The sequence below is a fragment of the Ahaetulla prasina genome, chromosome 1 (assembly GCF_028640845.1).
Source record: "Ahaetulla prasina isolate Xishuangbanna chromosome 1, ASM2864084v1, whole genome shotgun sequence".
In the NCBI taxonomy this organism is placed as follows: Eukaryota; Metazoa; Chordata; class Lepidosauria; order Squamata; family Colubridae; genus Ahaetulla; species Ahaetulla prasina.
This window is the reverse complement of record NC_080539.1, coordinates 152,641,090-152,665,454: the sequence shown is the minus strand read 5'-3', so window position 1 is coordinate 152,665,454 and position 24,365 is coordinate 152,641,090. Positions and strand designations below refer to the sequence as shown.

Sequence of the window (24,365 nt, the reverse complement as noted above, 5' to 3'; positions counted from 1 at the left end):
TTTTTGGAGATTGAAAATGTGTAAGGAAATGTGTAAGATAGAAGACAAGGGGAAGGTGAATGTTTAAGATGTGATTTTGATGGTATTTTTTTTTTTTTTAATATATATATATATAGGGTTTAATTTTTATAACTGACATATTTTAGGTATATCACTATTTGATATATGTGAGGTATAAAGGAATGGGAAGATGGAATATTGTTTAACCCTTGGAGGATAGAAAAATTTATGGATGTAATGTTGGTATCTGGTTAAATAGAATTTGTTATAATTGATATATTTTGGCTATAAGTTATAATTTTAATAATGTTATCTGACAGATGTATGAAATATTAATATTAGCAATGTTATTTGATTTATGTAAGTGATATTAAAGATATGAGAAGATAGAATATTGTTTACTTTTGGAGATTGGATAAAAATTTAAGAATTTAAGCTGGAAATATGAATTATATTTGGGATACTGTTTAAGGAAGAAAGGTATATTATAGAAGAATTTCTGATGAATACTGGAAGATGGAATATTGTTTACTTTTGGAGATTGGATAAAATTTAAGAATTTAAGCTGGAAATATGAATTATATTTGGGATACTGTTTAAGGAAGAAAGGTATATTATAGAAGAATTTCTGATGAATACTGGAAGATGGAATATTGTTTACTTTTGGAGATTGGATAAAATTTAAGAATTTAAGCTGGAAATATGAATTATATTTGGGATACTGTTTAAGGAAGAAAGGTATATTATAGAAGAATTTCTGATGAATACTGGAAGATGGAATATTGTTTACTTTTGGAGATTGAAATTGTGTAAGGAAATGTGTAAGGAAATGTGTAAGATAGAAGACAAGGGGAAGGAGAATGCTTAAGATGTGATTTTGATGGTATTTTTTTTTTTAATATATATATAGGGTTTAATTTTTACAACTGACTTATTTTGGGTATATCATTATTTGATATATGTGAGGTATAAAGGAATGGGAAGATGGAATATTGTTTACTTTTGGAGATTGAAAATGTGTAAGGAAATGTGTAAGGAAATGTGTAAGATAGAAGACAAGGGAAGGAGAATGTTTAAGAAGAAAAGTTTATTGGAATTTTTCTCCTTTTACCTTTTCTTTATCACAATGTTTAAGATGTGATTTTGATGGTATTTTTTTTTTTAATAGGAACTTTTGGAGCTTATCTTTTCTTAATAAGTTTTTAAACAAGAGTTCTGTGAGATAAATCAGACTCTAAATAGACAGGATTAAGGCATTTACGGAAAAAGTGGAAACCTACATTTCTGCTCATACTAATCATGGCATATGAAGTTATTTGTGAAATGAAATTGGGGGTTATTTGTGAAAGTTGCTCTGTGTGTAATGAACAGACCTGACACTTCTTGGAAATATTGATTCCTTAACTGAGATAATCTTTGTTGAGATGGTTTCATGTGTTTAGAGACGCACATGATACTTGCTGAGATAAAAGTTGTAGATAGTTCTTAAAATATTGTTTTGTGTGATACATTGCTCTGGCATGAATCTTCAGAAGATCTCAACTGTGGAAGAAAGGAAAAATGTGTGTAATATGACATAAAAACATGACATTTAATAACTACTGTATAACCTCTAGAAAACTTTCTAAAATTTGGTTTAGACACTAATAACTAATTCTGGCCTTTTAAAATATCTTAGATTTGAACACTGATATTTTATATGCATTTCTTGATGTATTAATTGCCTAAGATTTTAGTCAGCCCAAGACTAACTTAGCTCTGTAGAATTTTGACATGAATTGTGATTTCCCAAATGAGGCTAAGAGAGGTTCAAAATAGCTATCGTAACTGATGCATTTATTTTGCAAATGTTGTAATTGTGTGCTGTTCAAAGCAAAAACTTTTGAACTTTTAATTAAAGTGTAGAATAAATAAATAAGTTATACATTTTAACTAATTTGAGACTATAGGTTTTTTAAAAATATTTTTTATTATTTATAATTAATTTCAGTAGTAATTTTTATAGAAATTTAAAAATAGATAAAAATTAATGAAAACTAAGAAAAATATAAAAAAAATGTTCAGGGACCAAAAGATGATAGGGGAAAGGAGAGGAAGAAGAAAGGGAAAGAGAGAGGTTAGAAAGGGTGGAAGAGAAGAGTAGGGAAGAGGAGAGGACGTAGAAAAGTGAAGGAGAGGAAGGATGAAGAAAGTAGAAGAAAGTAGAGAAGGGAGGAGGAAAGGTTTGTTAAGGAAGGAAGTGGTAGCTGGGCAGGTCCGAATAAGTAACAAATGAAAATTTAATGACTAATGTTGAATAAGAGACTGTATATTGAATAGGTTGTTGGAAAATGAAAATAAAACTTAAAAAAAAAAAAAAGAAGAAGACTTTTGAATCAGCAGTCCTTCTATTTTGCTTGGGATGAGTCTGAATCTGTTCCTCCTCATTCAGACAGTCTCCAGGCATTGGGTTTTAACTGCATTATATCCCATTTGGCCTAGGGTGGAGATGTGCAATTGAATATCATTAGCATATCAAATGTATTTGACCTTGAACCAATAACCCTCCTAGCAACTCCCTGGTGATGTTAAACAGAATTGGGGAGAAGAATGAGCCCTGCATTCCATACAATTCCCAGTCCTTGGTGGCATTCTAGAACATACTATAGTTGACAACAATGAAGGCTATTGAGAGGTTCAGCAGTACCATAGTAGTGTGTTTCTGTCATCCAAGCTTCTCCAGCCATCACGAATGTGATTGGTGCAGTTACTGTTTCATCTACAGATCTGAATCCAGATTGTAAGTCCAGATAATCTTACAACCCTTTATTATCTCTTACGCTCTTTCTCAACAACCTTCCTCCAAAAAAGGGAGGCTTGAGATGGAAGAGTAGTTGTCTAGTACTATTGGATCTATGGCTGGCTTCTTGAAGAATAGATGAACTACTTCGTTCTTCAAAGCGGTTGGAACATCTCTCTCTTTCAAAGTGGCATTGATTACCATCTAGAAGCATCTATCTCTTGGCTTGTGGAACAAGTTCCATTATTATTTGAGGGAAATATTAGGATTCAGTTTTTTGTAAATGATTTAATTTGGCAAGTAAAAGATAATTCGATGAGAAATAATTTTTTGTGGCTTTTCCCCCTTACTGTTCAGTTTCTATAGTGGCTTTTAATTCACTTGTGCTGTGCAATGTTTTGATTGAATTCTAGGTTATATGCTTTTTAAACAAGAGTTCTGTGACATAAATCAGACTCTAAATAGACAGGATTAAGGCATTTACGGAAAAAGTGGAAACCTACATTTCTGCTCATACTAATCATGGCATATGAAGTTATTTGTGAAATGAAATTGGGGGTTATTTGTGAAAGTTGCTCTGTGTGTAATGAACAGACCTGACACTTCTTGGAAATATTGATTCCTTAACTGAGATAATCTTTGTTGAGATGGTTTCATGTGTTTAGAGACGCACATGATACTTGCTGAGATAAAAGTTGTAGATAGTTCTTAAAATATTGTTTTGTGTGATACGTTATGCTTGGCATGAATCTTCAGAAGATCTCAACTGTGGAAGAAAGGAAAAATGTGTGTAATATGACATAAAAACATGACATTTAATAACTACTGTATAACCTCTAGAAAACTTTCTAAAATTTGGTTTAGACACTAATAACTAATTCTGGCCTTTTAAAATATCTTAGATTTGAACACTGATATTTTATATGCATTTCTTGATGTATTAATTGCCTAAGATTTTAGTCAGCCCAAGACTAACTTAGCTCTGTAGAATTTTGACATGAATTGTGATTTCCCAAATGAGGCTAAGAGAGGTTCAAAATAGCTATCGTAACTGATGCATTTATTTTGCAAATGTTGTAATTGTGTGCTGTTCAAAGCAAAAACTTTTGAACTTTTAATTAAAGTGTAGAATAAATAAATAAGTTATACATTTTAACTAATTTGAGACTATAGGTTTTTTAAAAATATTTTTTATTATTTATAATTAATTTCAGTAGTAATTTTTATAGAAATTTAAAAATAGATAAAAATTAATGAAAACTAAGAAAAATATAAAAAAAATGTTCAGGGACCAAAAGATGATAGGGGGAAAGGAAGAAACAATATGAAAGGGAAAAGTAGGGGAAATATAGGTAAAGAAATGACTTCCCCTTTCAGCAGGACCAAGTACAAACAATTTGAGTAACTTTTTACCTTTTCCAACATTAAAAGCTAAAATCACTTTAGTCCATATCTCATCTTTTATCTTTTAGCAAATAATAAAACCTCATGATTTAATCTTAATAGGCAAAATCCATTAAGAGTTATCAGAAATAGCAATCTATATCGATAACCTTAAGCAAGAAAATCAATTTCATATTTCTTTCCTTTACACAGTAATTTATCATTTTTTTAATAAAAATTCAAAACCTCCCCCCTCTTTTTCCCATATCTTATATCTATACACAAATAAACCCTCATCATTCGAGGTTAATCAGAAAAGATTGCTTTAAGAGCTACCAGAAACAATTGCATATTGAAATTTAATCTCATCAAATATCTCGCAAATTAATTTCTTATCTCTTCATCTCCTCTCAGAAATTCCTTCGTAAGTTTAACTTTCCTTCCATTTCAATGCAGTTAGTTCTTCACTTACAACCATTCATTTAGCTACTGTTCAAAGTTACAACAGCAGTGAAAAAAGTGATTTACACTAGTCCTTGCACTTACAACTTTTGCAGCATTTCCACAGTCAGGTGATCAAAATGTGGGTGCTCGGAAATCAGCATGTATTTAGGATGGTTGCAGCGTACCAGGGTCATGTGATCACCATTTGTGATCTTCCCAGTTGACGCCCAACAAGCAGTAGAGGAAGCTGGATTTGCTTAACGACCATGTGATACACTTAACAATGGCAGTGATACACTTAACAACCATGGCAAAAAAAAGCTGTAAAATTTAACACCTGCCTTGCTTAACAGTGAAAATTCTGATCCACACTGTGGTTATAAATTGAGGTCTACTTGTACTGTACAGTTGTTTATCACTTTCTCTAAAAATACCACAAAAAAATCTCTTCTCATATCTTATCTAACAACAAATCTTTAAAGCTTCATTATTTGTGGTATTGAAAAAAACCACTCAAAACTGCTAAGAACAAATCATACACTTTGGTCAAAAAAGTCAACCTTATAAATTTGCTTTTCACTTTTAAAAGTCTGGGTATTTATTCTTTTACAGTAGTGTCCTAGAAGCTGATTTCTTGGTATAACACATCTCTTTTTAAAGTGCCAAGTGAGAAAGTTGTCCAAGTCACTCTTCTGACTCATTATTTGTGTGTCCTTTTAAGCTATAAAACTTCTAGCAGTTTCATTTGTAAAGCCTATAGAGCATCTTTGTTAATATCATTCCTGTACCCTGTCAATTTTAAATCTATAGCCAAAACAGCCTGATTTTCTCTTCTGTGTCCTCTTTTGAATTCATTTTCAAAGGATAATCTGAATAGAAAGTTCTGAGTAAATTATTGATAAATATCCTTGAATTCTTCCAGAGTTCGCATAGTTTTCTCTATTTTGTATTAGTGGGTCTTCTTTCATTATAATCTTAAATTCTTTCTGGTTTCCTCTAGTAACCCGCTTTCAAAGTCTCCCCTTACCACGTTTTTCTCTAATCTGCAATATTTTCCTAGAGAAATTTTTTTTTTTTTACTTAAATTCAAAATCTTCATGTATTTTTAACAGGGTTTTAAAAGCAAAGGAATTATTCTAATTTCATAATCTTATTTCCAGTTAATCTAGCCCCTTAATCCATTTTAAAAACTTTCTAAAATTAATGTTCTATTTACTGTTGTGCTACTTATTTCCAAATAACAAAGTTTTTTCTTTAAGTTCTGAAATTTAATGAAACCTCTTCCACTGAAAATTGGAAGAAATCGCCCTGTGTAATAAAATTTATCCTTTTGAAGGTTCTTAGTATCAAAAAAAATATCAATCAATCAATGTTTCTTTGAAATCTGGCTTGGTCAGAGCTGACTATTCCAGCTCCCAGTGCTCTAAAGCCCTCCAGAAACTGCTGTTTTATGATCTTGTTGTGGGGAGCATCTGTATGAAGCATTATGAACGATCCCTGGTCCTCTCCTTAATCGGGAAAGGATTCTGGGGAGCTGATTCATTCACAGGCTTCTCTTTCCCACACAGTTGTCAGCTCTGTTTGTGCAAAGACATATTTAGTTCACCATGCTTCCCTAGAAGACTGAATAATTTGAGACTGCAGTGATATTTTCAAGCAATTGTTTTAAGAGCTGTGGCATGATTGTAGCATTATTGATATAAAAAATAATTGTAGCTGACCCTTGTTGAACTCTATATCTCCTAACCCAAACTAATTCCAGTTCTGAGATTAGTTTTGTTTCAGCCACTCCTGGTAGGCAGTGTGATCCTTGATAGGAATGTCTCCTGTCCTGTTTTACTCATTATTAATTATAGTTTTGGCTTCAAATCTTCAAAAGAGTTCAGAGAATGAAAGTTTGGCTCCAATTACCAAAACTGTATAAATGACTGCTGTGCCAATCCCTCACAAAACCAAGAAGAACACTTCCAAAGGTAATAATGAAATGCTGTTTATTTGCAGAAATGGCTCTGCATTTCCTAAGTGTATCGGCTCTTTTCCATCCTTTTTCCCCCACAGAGAGAGAGAGTGAGTTCATTCTCTTTTTTGCTTTGGTTTCTCTCTTTTCCCTCCTCTTCTTTCCCAGTTTTATGACAGCATACACTGAGCAGACTTGCAAAAAGGAAGCACTGCTTGGAAACCTGCTTTAAAATTCATGTCTAATAATAAAACTGGTTTTTTTTACAAGGTAACTTGAAATATTTTTCATGTTGAAAATATGATTATATTTGATTAGGAGCCATCATGCGTTTTCCTTAGCCAGAAATAAACAACTCAAAAATGTTTGAAGATGTTCAGATAATGTGAAATGGTCCTTAAAATGTAAAAAAAGAGAATGTCGACCAGAGGACATCAAAGAGAAGTAAAATGTAATGATAATATTCTGTTATGAACAGACATTCTGTTCATATCTTTAAAACAAAATAGGAAGAACTACTTTAATATTGATGGCACTAACTGATTCAGTTCCTTCAGAAAGCTTATTTAGAGGTAGTGTTGTAAGTACGTTCTCTGCATTTCCTGTGTTACAGCCAGTGATCTGTTTGGCTGCTTTCTTTAATGTTACAGAAGCTTTCAAAGTATGAGCCAGCTGTTTTATGTACTGACATCCTGAGGCCAAATTTTGGACATCTTGAAACACATGGAAATGAAAGATGAGAACAGGCTGGGATGGAATGAAGAGCCCATCACATGTATAAACATAGAATGGCATCTAATCTTTTTTCAGTGAGAGAATTCAGTACAACTATTTGCACAAATATGTTGTTCTCTGTAACCCTGTAGCATCACTAATGAAGTGAGTTTTAGTCTATACAAGTTTATTCTGTAAGATGTTAGTTAAACCTTCATATGTCACAGGATTGATTATGACTTGATTTCTCCTATGCATAAATATCCCACACACCCCCAATGTAAAATTGACTGGCTGTTTTCTAATGTGTCAAATTCTCTTTATCTTCTCAGCTGTTTATTGCTCAGAGATGCCCCACTCTAAAGTTGAGATAACAGTAAAGAGATATTCCCACCCCATACGCATATGTACATGTGCATGTACGTATACATGCATATTAATTATTAATTATTTTGGAGAGCAGAATTTCTGTCAGATCCCTGCTATGACAAAGATGCCCTGATCAGACACAAAATTATATTTTGGAGTTACGGGGGCAATGTCTGTTACTTTTCAAACGTTGATTTGGTTTCATTCTTTTCTTTTAACCAACTTGCTGGTGGCTTTGTGTTCCCAGAGAGGACAGAACCAACAGAAAGCTCTCAGTATGGCAAAATAGCATTCTTCCCTTTAATGGAGAAAAAGAAAAGGGTAACTGTCTTGCCACACAGTTCTGGCAGACAATCAGTCCCTATGAACCGGCATGTAAAAGACTATGCCATTGTTCTGCTTTTGCTGCTGTTATTTCTCAAGATCTCAAATGTATGTGTTTAAACTGTCATATTGCATTACTTGCAGTGGAATATATGTGGCATATAGCAATAGACAGCAAGGGATATTCTGATGCAGCTCCTATTGAAAGCAAGAAGCCGTGCTTGGGAGACAATGAGGGTACTAAACTTTTTCAGCTTGGTTGAGTGTGACTCCTGGCTTTTGATTTAGTGCTGAACTCCTTATGGAAATCATTTCTTGTTTGCTTCTGAGAAGCCAGTTGCTAAAAAGAAATAACCATTTGGGAGAAAAGATTGACTGAACTGCAGGGACACCAAACAGTGTAGCAAAAAAGAGACAGAATAGAAAAGAAAGCCAAGAAGAGAGGTTGCGGACTGTAGCTGCTGATTGTTTGCTAGTTTCTGCTAATCAATAGGCAGCTCAAGAGGACATATAGCGCATGGAACCAGATTTCAAATTGCAAGGTCAATGAATGAATGAATGGATGAATGTCCAGAGTAGTCAGGAGGTCATGGGGAATACCTCTTTTTCTCTCCCATTCCCCCCCTCCCAAATCTTCTTTCAATCCAGATTAGTTCTTGTCCAGAGAAGCAGAGCAAACTAACTAGAAAGATTGGTATGGAAATTTGGCTAGGGAATTTGCAGTGAAAACTTTTCAAGCAACAGGAACAGCAAAGGAGGCACGATTGTGGCCCGCAGAGGACATGTAATGACTGTAATTTTACCTGAGGAGGAATCAGACTATACCTTCTCCAAGGGCAACCTTGTTTCCTTGTTGAAGGAGAAAGTGGAGGGGCTAGAAGAGAAAGTTGCTATACTGAAGGGGATCAGGGAAGATGAGATACTGATTTTAATGCTGGAAAAAATCCTGGCAGACCCTCACCCTGTATTATGGGAGTCAACAAGCTGTCAGCCACTTGAAAATAATGACTCGGAACAGACCCAATGCTGGTACCTGCTGATTGAGAGAACAAGGACACAGATGCTGAATTTGGGAGATTGTCAAGAGCGAAAATAAACAATCAGCTAAGTAGGGTTGAGGAGTTCAATCTCAGTGGAGAGGAAGGTGTGTCAGCTTCTCTAGGGAAGGCTACACACACCGTAGGCTATCTAAGGCTCCTCTTCCTTGTGGGAAACTTACTTTCTGCTAGTAAACCAGTATTCTTCAGTGCACTCATTCTTGGTTTCTCCTCATTCCTTGCCTTACAAATAGATCTTTATCTTATAAAGCCCAGAATGGACATCTGCATCCACGCTGTTGGATCTGCTTTACTTGGTTGTATTTAAGTTACAGCTATGAGTTATAGACAAGAGGTACTTTCTCTGCATAGCATTTTCTAATTAAGTTAAATCATTCAGCTCTAGCAAATACTGTCAACTGCTTTATGGCCAGGCTAATAAGTTCACCAGAAACTTGCTAATTGCTTCTGTTTTCCCGCCTCTCAGACTAGTGCAGAAGGCATGCTTATTGCTGAGATAATTTGGATGGGCATGCTACAATTAACAGGAGCCAGCATGCTTTTGCCTGAAGTTTAGAATCCTTTTAATCTGTGATTCACTTCTGATGTTACTCCCTCTTGCTTTTGTCCTCCCCCCCACTTTTAGTAAAGTGATGATGTAAGGTATTTCATAATTCTAAATGGGTGGGAAAAGAATAGTCTATATAACAGCTAACGAGTATTTTCTAATTTGGGGTTTTAATACTGGCTTGCATGGCTATTCATTTTCATGATAAATATATTTTACTCTATCCATATGAATAAAAGGCATTCAAGTGGGCCAACTCAGAAAAGTGGTCAGATCATGCTGGTGCATAGAAGGCTTGGCCCATTTGCACCGCACACAAAAACCCCTTTCAGCATTCAGATTGAACTAGTATGGCTGCAGCATTGTAGTAAGTGAATGGAGCCCCTTTGCATAAGGTACAATTGTGTACACTTTTAAGATAGGCACAGTTCTGTCAACAAAGGGTGTTCTTTCTTTCCTTTTTTTCCTTTCCGTTTCATTCTTAAATAATCTGGACCGGGATGATTTCTCAAATGTATAATCACTGAGGGACAGCTGTTCATGCTATTGTTTTATTGCTGAAATAGTTCACTATAAACAAGGATTGTAATTAATGCAGCTTATTAATAACTATTAATAACTATTAACTAACAAGCATATTGATACTGCAAGTTGACTTTATATGGAAAGTACACAGGTCCATATTAATTTTCAAAAAAGAATCTCTAGTGAAGAAATTCTAATAATTGTGTAAAGTTCTGTGCACCCAATTATTATGCATATAGGAAGTCCACTAGGTGATGCGGTCATAAAGCATGGTGTCACATGACCATATCCTTTAGTGACAGTAATACCAGCAATCCTGGTTGTTGTCGTAACCCAGAGATTAAAGTCCTAGGCAAGCAAGCCAGCAGACGAGAGCTTAGATGGTTAGGCGAATGCCTCCAGTGGAAGCTACTGAGTGTGGGTGGGCTGTAAGGATTGTGGATGGGCTGGCAGAGGCCATTATGGAGTGTGGAAGGAAGGTTGTGCTTTGGAGGATGACAGCCCTGGGATCTCATACCATGTAATGCGACTGCTCTGGAGAAAAACCAACATCCACTCTTTCAACCAGACCAAATAGCAAGCTGCAAAATACAATTTCAAATCAGGTAAACCCAGTCTTCCTTTTTTCCTTCCCACCTTGTGACATCTTAGATTTAATTTGTGGGTTTTTCCCTTGCCATAGAAACAAATTTAAATAAATCATTTTGCCACTCTTTAAATGGTGTATCAGTTTGAAATAAAAGCATCACTCTTGGCAAAACATTCATTTTTATCACAGAGATTCTTCACAATGACAATTGTAATTTAAAAAAAAATCTCACCTTTATTATTCTGTTTCCTTGACTCAGATGCCTAGGGAAATGGCTAGTCTGCTTCAGTGCCTTCAGAAAGGCTAGTAGATCATCCAAATCTCCAGGAACACGTTGCTCCATAAGGCAAGTGTGGCCACTGAGAAGGCATGATTCCAGGGTCCAATAAGATCATATTGTTTGATAGAAAGGTCATAGAGCTTGTCCTCTCTATTTATATAGATCTCTGGTGGAGCAGACAATGGGAGAAAAGTAGTCTCACAGATAACCTGGCTCTATGACATGTAGAGCTTTATAAACAGCTGTGGTGGCACAGTGGTTAGAAAGCAGTATTGCAGGCTGACTCTGCCCACAGCCAGCAGTTCAATCTTCACTGGTTCAGGGTTGACTCAGCTTTCTATCCTTCTGGGGTGGGTAAAATGAGGACGCAGATTGTTGTGGACACTATGCTATAAACCACTTAGAGAGGGCTGTAAAGAACTATACAGTATATAAGTCTAAGTGCTATTGCTATATTTAATGACTGTAAATCAGGATGGGCAACCCATGTACTGTTGTTATTCCAACATCCAATCTGTGGCCGCTCAGATTGTGCTGCCAAAATCTTATGTTAAATCTCATTGGTGCAATTTGAGGCTATTTTATCAGTTAGCTGAAAGGTTAGGGATAGGCAATGGAGCAGTTTGCTTCATAGAAATTTTATATTTTTGTTTTAAACTTAATCTACTCTCAATAAACCTGGGGGAAAAATCCTGGGAAAAAATTGCCCCCACAATGTTGTCAAAACATTGTGCAACTATTTTCTAGAACTTCAGAGGTCAAAATACAACCCCTAGCCTTTCACATATTTTTTTTATCTACAGCATTAGAGGTCAATTTATTAACCATTACCATTAATAATTCCAATTAGAGTTGCTTAAAGAAAAACAGAAACACTTAATGACATAACAAGGAAAGTTTATGACGCTATAAAAAATTAAAATAAGGAAAATGCCTGGACTAGATGGTACCAGCCTCTTATTATAAACATTTTAACAATGAGCTACAACAACCATTGCTATACATGATGAACCCTATTTTAAAGGCTGGAAAGATACAGGACAGTTGGATAGAGGCCAATATATCGTTAATATATAAAGAAGGTCAAGATTTGACCTCATCAAAAAATTATTACCCAGTATCATTACTAAAGAATGAGTCACTAACATAACCTCTGTGTGCATGTGGGTTCAAAGATTCAAAGCTAGTTGGTTAAAGTTCCAATTACAATATTTTGATAATAGATAAAAGTGTCACCACTCTCAGGCAATAAATCTGGTACTATCCTATATTATCCACATTACCAAGAATGCCAAAATTGAAATCTCATTAGAACAGTTTTTTTCAATCTTACAAATAAATATTGCCTGATAATAGAAGTTCCTTTTTCATGTTACTCGGTAGATTTCACCAATTAATATTTTCATGTCTTTATAAAACTGTATGCACTTTAAAAGATTTGTTTGTTGATTATTTGTTGATTATTTTTTTGCACTGTCAAATCATATGAGTCCCAGTTTACACTAATAAAGTAGAACATGACACAGTACAGAAAAATAAAATAATTAAAACTGTGATCATCCAAGAAAACAAGGATAAGTCAGTGATGCCAGATCTTTTGGGCTTGGCACGTCACAAATTTGGAAAATGACTCAACTGGTGTGTCTCCTTCCACACGACAAAAAAAGGAAAAACAATTCTTTATCTCCCCTTCCCCATCGAGGCCACCCTGAGACTGGACTTGAATGAGAGGCCTGGTGCTCAACTTCAGGCCCAGCACTACCACTGGTACTTAATAAGACCATTTTGTGCTGTTCCTCAAGGTGCATGAGACTTGGGCAACTCCACAAGTGCCCCCATGGCCCAGCACTCCCTAGGATCTGCTTTATACTGCTTACCTTCAGGAGGTGTTATGTTTCTGATGACTATCCGAGGCTGCTCCAGGTCACACGAAGCTTTCATTCTTGAAGCAGCTTTGAAGAATGTTCTTCCATGACATCAGCAGTCTCTGAAAACCATGCAAAAGCATACCCCATTCTTGTGTGACTTGTGGAGACTGCATAAGAGCACACCCCATTCTCATGCTGCCTCTGAAAATTGTGCAAGAATGGAGCATGCTTTCAAGAGTTGCTGCTGTTGGGTTTGGTGAATGCTGGTGTGACATCCCAAAAATATGGCATGTCATCATAGGCTTGCCATCAGTGCCTAATATACCAAGTAGGCTACTATTAACACAAGTAGCCTCAAATAGCAAAAGACTATATGGAACAGTTCAGTTTTTCCTGCTTTGTAGATTGCTGTTAAAGTATATAGAAATAAAAATCAATCAATCAATCAATCAAAGAAACAAACAAATAAATATACCATTCTAGCCTCTGAGGGAGGTGGTAGTGGTACTCTCATTCTTGGTTTCTCCTCATTCCTTGCCTTGCAAATAGATTTTTATCTTATAAAGCCCAGACTGGACATCTGCATTCATGCTAGTTTTTTGCATCTCCGTTTTTTTTCTTTCATATAAGGATTAGATAACCTCCTCTCCTGTGATGAGTTCACTGGACAGGATGGTTCTTTCTGGAGAAAGTGGTCCTGAAGCCAAACCATGCAGGGCTCTCAAGGTTGGAACTAACACTTTAACCTACTTGAAAGCCTACTAGCAACCAGTGCAGTATTAATGTAATATGATTGAAGTTGATCTGTCTCACCACTATGTGTACAGCTGCATTTGTATTCATTGTAGTTTCTGAGTAGTCCTCAAAGTTAATCTTATAGAGCTGGTTGCAGAAGTCTATCCTGGTAGTGATGAGGGCATAAATTAAAGTCACCATGTCACCTCAGGGCTGATATGGCTACAGTTGACATAGAAGTTGAAGCTAGTCAAAGGTCTTCCTGGTTGCAACCTCCAGATAGCAATGACCATAAGTCCAGGAAGAAATCTCAGTCACAGGGATTTTAGGAGGAAAGCTACCCATCCACTGTTGCAACTGTTACAGAAAACATTTGGGGGCAAATAACTCAATTTTGTTAGGATTACATTTCAGCTTATTTTTTCTACCTGGCCCCTGGCTACCTGGCTTTCAGGCCCTAGATTAAAACTTTCATGGCATCTCCAGCTTGACCCAGGGTGTAATGCTGATAGCATCTCACCAATGATGCCCATTAGAAATAGGTTCATTGAAAGCCACTTTGGTGTAGCAATTAATGTCCTTAACCAGAGACCATGAATCCTACCTGTTCTTTTGGTTATAAAAGGTGGCTGGATAACTTTAGGCCAAATATTCACTCTCAGTGAATATTTCACTTCACTGCTCCACCTGACAATTGTTGTGGAGAAAATAGTAGAATTTTTTTTTTTTTAGAATTTTTTTTTTTTTAGAATTTTTTTTTTTTTTTTATTGGCCAAGTGTGATTGGACACACAAGGAATTTGTCTTGGTGCATATGCTCTCAGTGTACATAAAAGAAAAGATACGTTCATCAAGGTACAACATTTACAACACAATTGATGATCAATATATCAATATAAATCATAAGGATTGCCAGCAACAAGTTATAGTCATACAGTCATAAGTGGAAAGAGATTGGTGATGGGAACTATGAAACGATTAATAGTAGTGCAGATTCAGTAAATAGTCTGACAGTGTTGAGGGAATTATTTGTTTAGCAGAGTGATGGTAGACAGGGGTATTATGTTCACTGTGTAGAATTGTACAAATTAAGGTAGGATACGTATAAATTAAAGATTTATAAATTAAAAAGGTACAGTGTATACAGAAGCCTAGGAAGAAAACGATCATGCCTTGTGGGACGCTCCATGGAAAACTTTTTCCCTATTGATCCGATTTTTCTGCTCAGGAAAGGGAATGATTAATGTAAAATAGAGGTTCCTAACTTTCATCACTAGTCTTGGTCAATGATACCAACTCAAGAAGGTCAGGAAGAGTGCGCTCCCTTCATCCAGGTACTGACAGAAATCATCTAGGCCAATATTGCATGCCTGAGCCTTACCCCTGATTGAAAAGGATAAAAAAAATTTTGTGGGCATTTTGCAGTTGAAACCACACCATGAACGACTTTCTCTAAAAGGGTGAGGTTGGAGGCCTAGGGTGGTAGCGGTCCAAATAATTCAATCCAGGGAAGTCGTCTTCACAAGAAGACATACCAACACCTTAAAATCATCAGGCATATTTCCTTTCCCCAAACAGGCATTGATCAGTTGCTGGACCCAACCACTCAAACCTTCCTGAGCTATCTGAGGAGGGCCATGGATCTAGACAGCAGATGATAGAGCCATGCTGGAGAGCGCCCTGGCACTTCCATCAGAGCCCACAAGCTGAACAGCATTCCAGATAACAATGTAAGACGCTGCCCAGCCACACCTCAAGACTCCAGCCACTAGAACTTTGCAGATATCAGCTTTACAGGTAGTCCTCGACTTAAAACCACAATTGGGACCAGAATTTTGATTGCTAAGCAGTGTGATCCTTAAGCAAGCCATCACATGACCGAGCCCAATTTTTATAACCATTTTACTATGGTTGTTAAGCAAATCAACAAAATGAATCACATGGCCATTAAGTAATGCAGTTGTTAAGTGAATCCAGCTTCCCCAATTGACTTTGCTTGTCAGAAACTGGCTGGGAAAGTTGCAAATCACAATCATGTTCGCAAGATGTTGCAGATGTCATATATGTGAGCTGGATGCCAAACATTCCATATACCCCAAGTTGCCTTATACACTGTAAGCCGCCCTGAGTCTTCGGAGAAGGGCGGGGTATAAATGTAAACAAAAAAAACAACAACGCCCCAATTGCAATTTGACCATGGGGGGTGTTACGACGGTTGTAACTTTGAGAATAGGCCATACGTTACTTTTTCCAAGGCTATCGTAATTTCAAACTGTCATTAAATAGTTGCAAATAAAGGAGTACCTGTATCAGCAAAATGTACAAAAGCATCCAAGCACAGTTCCTGCCTATCCTTCCCAAGAAAGGTCCAATTAACTATAGACATAGTTATCCTTATGACCGTAGTACAGGCTGAAATATGAGCTCTTTGTTTAGTATTATTTGTGTAACCTAATTTTTGTGATGCTCACTGCTGGAGAAAGATCGGGTGAAGAAGGTGGAAATTTGTTGTCCATACGTTTAATTATAACGAAACATTCCATATACCCCAAGTTTTAATACATTACATTATTCTTGTAATTTATCTGCCAATAATATAAAAAAGGGGGTTGTTGTATCGGAGTAATAAAAAATAGTGGAAATGGCTTCTTTCCATTTTGGTTTAATTATACAGAATGTGAATTTGAGTGATGAATGTCTTATTTTATTGGCAGAATAATTGGTTAAAATAAAGTGGTACATTATGATTAATTTTAGTTGCATGCTTCTGTTTTATTGAAATTGCTTCAGGTTGTATGATATCATCTGAAATGTGCTTTTGCTATTCACATGCAAAATTTTATAAACTACATAGTCCAGGGGTAGTCAACCTTTTTATACCTACCGCCCACTTTTGTATCTCTGTTAGTAATAAAATTTTCTAACCACCCACCGGTTCCACAGTAATGGTGGTTTATAAAGTGTATTGTGGTCTGCGCATACCTCTCGCGCATCGTGGATTGGGTTTGTGGGGGGCACTGGCTACCAGCTCTGCTTGTCTGTTACAGCTGGGTGGTGTGGGGGGAGATGCGCGAGCTATCCTGGGAAAAGGCTTTTTTGTTTGCGGTCACACTATAGCGCCATTTTGTTTCACTTAGGTAATGTGAACTAAACTTATGCGCGGGCGATACAAATAGTATATTTTCAGAAATTTAAATTGTCACGGGGAATTTTATAAAAACCTAATGAAAATGTTTCTAAATAATGCTATGAATTTTTAAAAAGAAGTCAATTAAATTAAAAAAAGGAAAGTGCTTCAGTATCGGACAAAACCCCTACCGCCCACCATGAAAGCTGGAACACCCACTAGTGGGTGATAGGGACCAGGTTGACTACCACTGACATAGTCCAATATGTGCGTGAGACCACTATTTTTAAGTGAACTGTGCTTATTTCTTCTAGTCTGTGGCTTGCTGAGTTGCGAGTTGACAGTAATGTGCATTAGTAATTAATTAGTAATGACATAGTGTAAGCCGCCCTGAGTCTTCGGAGAAGGGCGGGATATAAATGCAAATAAAAAAAAATTACTTTCAATCTATATATGAGATGTTGCAGCTGTGGATTGAAATAACATCTAATTGCATTTATGTATGTTCATGCTTCTCTATTTATTTGCCTTGCAAATATGTTATGCAGTGTATGTGTAGAAGAAATTTCTCCTTTATGAATTATTTTAATAACAGACCAGAATACTCCTCCATACAAGCATAGGGTGAGTTAATTTCGATACCGGAGCTTCAATAGCAAATCTAAAAATTGACCTTATGTGGGTTTCTGTAAACGAAATATACATGTAATCCATGAGTTCAGATATGTAATGTAATGTAATGTAATGTAATGAAGGTGGAAGTAGAAAGACAGTGATTTTATTAATACTATAGAGATTGCATATTAGAATAATAGTTATCATCCAAAGTTTCTATTTCTGTTATCTTCCCTTGTCCTTGGTTCACATAGCTTTCTTCAATTGCAAGTATCCCTTTTTATTGTCAACATTCCTTTCCTTTCTAAGAACTTTTGTGCTTGTGCCAGCATTGTTATTGCTTCTCTAAGGGATCTAGGGAAAGCAATTGCAGAGTAGGGAACTGATCTGCTTAGCCTAGCAAACTCCATTTTGTTTTTTACTTCATGTGAACCCCTGCTGATTTTAGTCAAGTAAAGATAAATAACGGCACACAGAATTAATTTTGACGTAACTTCAATCTGCAAGGATTTAGGTTTCTCACAATTGAAAATGGTGACTGATAATAAGTTAATGTATTTGCTTTTGGATATGATGCAAAATGTATAATGTATTTTTCAATGTATAATGACTAAGTTTTGATGTTAAAACTAGAGCTTTTTAGGAGGATTTTGTTTTTGCTAGTTTGGCATATCTCTGATTTTGGTTTTATCTCAATAGCAAAAGATAATGGCAAATATCCCTTTAATGTGTTAAAAGATTTTGCTATATTTTAACTTAGAGTGGACACTTGTTCATATATTACATTTTTTTCTTTGATTTTCCTTCTGGGAATTTGGGGTAATGCACATGGGGAGATCCCCTTGTTTTTTATCCTCACCAAGAACCACACTGATATAGACTGAGAGGTAGTGAACCAGCATGAGGATGCTGGAAAGGTTGTAACTGAAAAACGGTCATAAGTCATTTTTTTCCAGTGCCATTGTAACTTTGAACGGTCACTAAACAAACTGTTGTAAGTCGAGGACTACTTGTATATCTCTTCAGAAAACAACTGCTTTTCCAAAATAATGGTTCTTTTCAGAGGTGAAATGCTCCCAGTTCTGACCGGCTCGCCCGATCCGGTAGCGATGGTGGCGGCTGGTTTGGCGGACCGGTAGCAAAAATTCCTGGCCCCGCCCCCACTGTCTCTGCTGAGCCGCACCATCAGCAAAGGTTTTTTTTTAACTTTTAAAAGCAATTTTTCTTCAGCCGAAAACATGCCTTTAAAAGTAAAAAAAAACAAAACCCTCTGATGATTGCGCAGCTGAGCAGAGATCACCAGAACCCTTTAAAAGTTTTTTTTTTTTTAAAACTCTTCAGCCGAAGGGAAAAAAAAAAAAGAAAAAAGTTTTAAAAGACTCCTCTGGCGATTCCAGATGAGTTCCTCATCACCAGAACCTTTAAAAACATGTTTTCTACAAGCTCTTTGGCTGAAGAGCTTGTTAAAACAATTATTTTAAGAGGTTCTGGGCTGCTATGAGATAGTTAAGATCGTCAGAGGAGCTTTTAAAACCATTTTTTCCTCTGGCGATCCCAGAGGAGTTTCCTGATCCTCACAGGCTTTTAAACTCACTTTTTAACAGCCCCCACTTACAAGAGCCCCCACCCATGCCCACCCAATGCCCCCTCCTCACTTACCTATAATTACTGCTCCTTTCGGGCTGTCAATGCCATGCTTTACTTCAGCTACTGATTACAGCCTGCTTTGACTGCCTGCTTTGCTGAATGAGGAACTCTGGGAGTTGAAGTCCACAAACCTTAAAGTTACTAAGGTTGGAGACCCCTGATCTAAAAAAATAAATAAAAATAATAAAATAAAATATTTGTGCAGCTTTCTGAGATTTGGTGTGTTTCTGTAGTGTTTCACTCTTAACTACACAAATACACAAAATCTCACAAAGCTGTATGTGGCATTTTGTGTGTGTGTGTGTGTGTGTGTGTCAGTTGTGTTGTGTGTGTGTAAAGTGTGAAAGTGTGAGGTTCCTGCTTGTTGCAGGGGCCATTTTGGGTGAAGTGCAGCTGCTTTTACATTGTGTGTGAGTCAGTTGTGTTGTATTGTGTGTGTGTAAAGTGTGAAAGTTGGTTTTTGGTACCTCTTGTTGTATACATTGTTTATTATTTTTATTATTTATTGTTATTGGCCATGCCCACCCAGTCACCTGACCACCAAGCCACGCCCACCAATTAAGCCACGCCCACAGAATCGGTAGGGAAAATTTTTAGATTTCACCCCTGGTTCTTTTGCTTAATTTACTTAGACTTTCTCTAGCAATTTAGGGAGGCTCCACTTCATTCAGAGGCTGCTGAACAGATGGCCAGCCTCCATTCTTAACCAGCCTTGCTCCTGGCTTGTCCTCTGATTCTGTACATTATTAGTCTCACTCATGGAGATGGATTGACTGTCTGGCACGAGCCTGGTAGCTGTGAAGGTCAGAATTTGGAGCTTGCTCAGTTACAGCAGCAATCTTTTTGTTAGTGAGATGAGGAAAATGGATGATCAATGGGCCTTTTTCTCCCTCCACTTTAATTAAATGATTTGTGCTTCTCTTTCCCATTTCTGACAATACCTCCGAGGAAGTACAGCAGAACTAACAGCCGAGGAATAAGATGTATATGGCCTGAATGTGCAAGTGTATGTGGGAAATGTCGGTTGATTTCTGTACAGTTAAAACAACTTAAATGGGTGGTTATTGAGTCATTATAATTTGGTCATGGTAATAAAATATAATAAGAGGCATGTATTCTAGTGCAAAATGCTTTAAAAGTACATCAGAGAAGAAAGGATATGAAAAAAGGTTATCCTTGGTTCAGCAAATGCAACAGTTTGCTAGAAAAGTTGATAAATGCAGAATTCTATTTAATGCAGAATTAAGATTCGCTGTCTGCATATTAGAAAAAGAAAGAGACATTTATCTTTTTTAATTTGCTGAAAGAGGGTGTTTGTATGGATTGATTTCTAGATCCAGTGTATGTATAATGTATAATATCTTTAAATTTTAAAATAGTAATGCTGTAATGACAGATCAGTGCAGAATTTGTAACAGGTGGCAAAATACTGAACAATTTGTGAAAGCATTTTTTAACCATTACTAGGTTAACTTTTTTCACAGTGCAGTGCCACTTTTTTTTTTTTTTTGCAAAGCAGCTTTACTTAAAAGAAATGAAAATAAAGGTGCTTTTCCAAAAGGCAACTGGACTTTTTTTGTTTTTTTCCTTGAAAAGGTTTTGCTTCTCATCCAAGAAGCTTCTTCAATTCAACATTTTTAAGGAAAGGAAAAAAAAAGGTCCAGTTGCTTTTGGAAAAGCACCTTTGGGACAACCATGGCCTAGATGATTGAGAATCTCTCTAGAAATTTTAAAAAATGTGCTTAAAAATACAAGTATTGTAATGTAGAGTCTATTGTAACCAAATTGGGAAAGTTTAGAAACAACAGCGATTGGCTTGTGGTTCAAAGGCTTTGAGGATATTGAAAATGTTTGGTCTTTAACCACCATTGTGTGAATATACCACAACTCTTGTCTCTGTCTGTTTGTTTGTAACCTTCAGTTGGGCAAAACTGGAAGGTAAAGGGCAACAATAATCGAACCAAAGTAACTTAAATGAACTATAAATTACCGAATGCCGGGACCCGTGACTCTATTGGGAAATTACATTTGGAAAGGTTGTGGCCACTTCAGCACCACTATACCTTCTGGCTATGCATCCCAGAAACCTGCAGGTTGCATGGCAGGGGGGCAAACAGGAAGGGCATATCCCTGGTCTCTTCCCCACCTCCCTGTGCTTCCTGCATCTAATTGGCTGATGGCAGGGCACAATTGGCAAGTGGAGATTGGCCGCTTTGGATTAGAGGTTGAAACTTGAACTCTCTTAATGGCAATGGCTGGTGAGGGAAGGGTGAGGGAGCAATTCAGATGCCTGCTGGCGAGATATGGCTGGCTGGAGTGGGGCGGGGCTGGGCTGGCAGTCAATCAATGTGCCTCTTCCTTCCTGGAGGGAGGGGGCCCTTGCTGTGCTGGTTTAAGGAACAGGGCTGCAATTTTCCTTGTGGCTTCTTTTGTTCGCCCTTCCTTTAGCAAAATGTCAGAATGTTCTGTGGGTCAGCTTCAGGTCCCTGCCAGCTTCCCACAAAGCAACTCAGTGGGGAAGCCGGCAAAAAGTTGGAAATTGCTCCTGCTCCCTTTGCATTTTTGCTGTCTGTGGTCATTCTGTGCCTCTGTTTAAGTAAGGAATTATCTGTGAAAGGAGATCCATGAGTCACAGGTTGTCTAGCTTTTTATATATGTTAATACCTATAGGTTCTGTGGCGATAACCCAATGACTATTTTTTCTTTTCCAGATATTGTTTTGTTTTTGCTTTGGGATACCTCACTGTGTGCCAAATTTCTAGAGTTTATATATTTGACTATGGACAATATTCTGCTGATTTTTCAGGGTAAGAATAACGATTTTCAGTACTCACAATTATTTTTGTAGGTAGATATATTTAAGTTTGAATTAAGTATAATTTACCTGAGACTTCATAGATGTCTGAATTTTTTAAAAAAATAAGAATGTATGCATGTTACCTGTTTGTTTATTGCAACAGAAGAGTATGAGGTAATATAACTCAGGGATGTGACTTAACATGGAAAAATGTGTATACATATACAGTTGTGCTCAGAAGTTTACATACCCTGGCAGAATTTATGATTTCCTGGCCATTTCTCAGAGAATATGAATGATAACAGGAAACACTCATGGTTAGTGTTTGGCTGAAGCCATTTATTATCAGTCAACTGTGTTTACTCGTTTCCAATCATAATGACAACAGAAACTACCCAAATGACCCTGATCAAAAATTTACATACCCTGGTGATTGTGGCCTGATAACATGCACACAGGTTGACACAAAGGGGTGTGAATGGCTAATAAAGGTACCCATCCTCACCTGTGATCTGTTTGCATGTAATTAGTGTGAGTGTATAAAAGGTCAATGAGTTTCTGGCCTCCTGACAGATCCTTATGTATTTGGTAAAGGTTGCCCTATCACAATTTTCTATCCAGCTCCTTCATAACTATATAGTTCAGAATAGAACTATATCTGAAATAGGATGTTTGTGAAAACAATTTCTCTGTGGGCTAAAAGTCTGACTGATCTAGCTGATGCTGGATGGACAGGAGAAATCCAGATCAAACCACTTGTGTGTTTGATCTGGATTTCAAGTCAAGGCAGTTCTTGACTTATGACCACAGTTGAAAATAGAATTTCGGTCCTAAGTTGAGTCACAACATGACCAGATTCAGTTTTACAATGTTTTTATGATGGCCATTAAGCATGTCATCATGGTCATTAAATGAATTGCGTCAATCTGAATTCAGCTTATCCAATGGGTGTTTTTTGCCAGAAAATGGCAAAAAAAATAATCACATAACGCTATCTCATATGACTGTGGTATGCTGCAACCAGTCATAAATGTGACCTGGTTGCCAAGCACCTAAAACACGATGATGTAACTATGGGGATAGTGTGGCAGTCTTAATTCTGAGGATGGGTAGTAAGTAATTTTTTTCAAGTTAGTCATATCTTCAAATATTTGTTAAGTGATCGGACATAAGTCCAGGACTACCTGTACCTTGTTGCATCTGACAAAAATCCTATATATGTCTCTGGAAATGTCCAGTGCAATCATGAGCATTGAGAGATTTCCTTTCTGCAGTTCCTTTTCCCTTCCTTCTCCATCTCTCCTTTTTAACAGTTTGGATTTGTATTTGAGTTCATAAATTAATCTTTTTTTTGTACCGAGGAAGTGTCTGAAAGCTAATAAATCTTGCCTGTTTTCCTACAATTCTCTTGGAACAAGACACCAAAGTTACTTTCAGAAGAAATCTTTTATATTGCAAGATGGTGTCTTCATTTCTCTACTTTTGAGTTGTGTAATTGGAAAACAGCATTCTCTAGGGTACTGGTGAATTTCTGTTATATTGCTTTCTCTGGTGTTACCATTACGTATGTGTCTAAAAGAAAATCTTATGTGTGATGTAGAAATGGCAAAGTACTCCTTGCAGACTGGTGGTTCAATTTTCAAGGTTGATTATGTTCTAATATTTATGGAGCAAATGTATGTGCAATTGAAATAAAATTAGATTTTACTGGTCCATTATTTACACGGGCCAATGTTATTTTTTTCTGTTATCTCTCTGTCTGCTTAATGATATTGTATTTATTCTGGTTTGATTAGCAAATTTGGTAAAAACCTTTAGATTTTAATCTAAAATATGTGTCAAAGGGCGGCAGCAATAGTGGGGAATGGTGCATAATATGCATGTAGCTGACATAATGAGAATAAGCATGTCTGAAAGTCAAGCTTGTGCATGCTTCTCTTTCTCCTCTCCTTTTTGTGCCTGAAGGAAAGACCTTAAAATGTCCTGTTTTTAATTTGTGATTTTGTCCTCAAATCAAGATATCCCCATTTGAAACATCATTTGACATTTTGTGGACTTAATCAAATAATGCTTTGTGACAAAGGGAGGATGGAAACTTCTTCCTTTATGGAGGGAGGAATAATTGAGCTGAAATGTGTTCATTTTCTGAACAGGCTCTGTGACTTCTCAAGCAAATCAGCTATAAACCTTTTGAAAATATATCATTTCCTGTCAGTGTAAATGCCATTGGTTTCTTTGTTTCCCTCTGCATGAACCTACCAATGAAAATTTCTTTTGAGTGGCAAATTTAATAAAAACAACGCATGAATATTCTGATTCAGCCTTATCTTGCCATAGAGAAGTACTATTTTATTTTTAAAAAATCTAAATTTCCTGTCCTTTCTCCATCTTTGTTACAGCCCAATGATGATAATTATTCAGAAAATTACAAGTTTGGCGTATGAAATTCATGATGGTAAGAATTGGGGGTGAGAAAAGACTTCCTTCTTTAAATTTTTAACACAAATTGGGGAGGAGAATTTTTTCTATAAATTTCTGGGTAGAACAATGTGTTCTGGCCAGCTATTCTTTTAACTTTCAATCTTTTCTTCTTACAAAGCCAGTGAAA

At 36.5% G+C, this 24,365-nt stretch overlaps 1 protein-coding gene across 4 annotated transcripts in view; it reads left to right on the top strand.

Annotated features, from left to right (window-relative positions):
• Positions 1-24,365, top strand: part of MBOAT2 (membrane bound O-acyltransferase domain containing 2) — a 110,282-nt gene that overhangs the window by 53,258 nt on the left and 32,659 nt on the right. For 2 of the 4 annotated variants that reach the window (XM_058178122.1, XM_058178144.1), the window contains 2 exons: positions 21,672-21,767; positions 24,157-24,212. In XM_058178122.1, coding sequence (XP_058034105.1) covers positions 21,672-21,767; positions 24,157-24,212 — 152 coding nt within the window. Of the gene's footprint in view, positions 1-15,149; positions 15,369-21,671; positions 21,768-24,156; positions 24,213-24,365 lie in introns of all 4 variants that reach the window. The other 2 variants (XM_058178135.1, XM_058178129.1) reach the window with 2 other exon arrangements.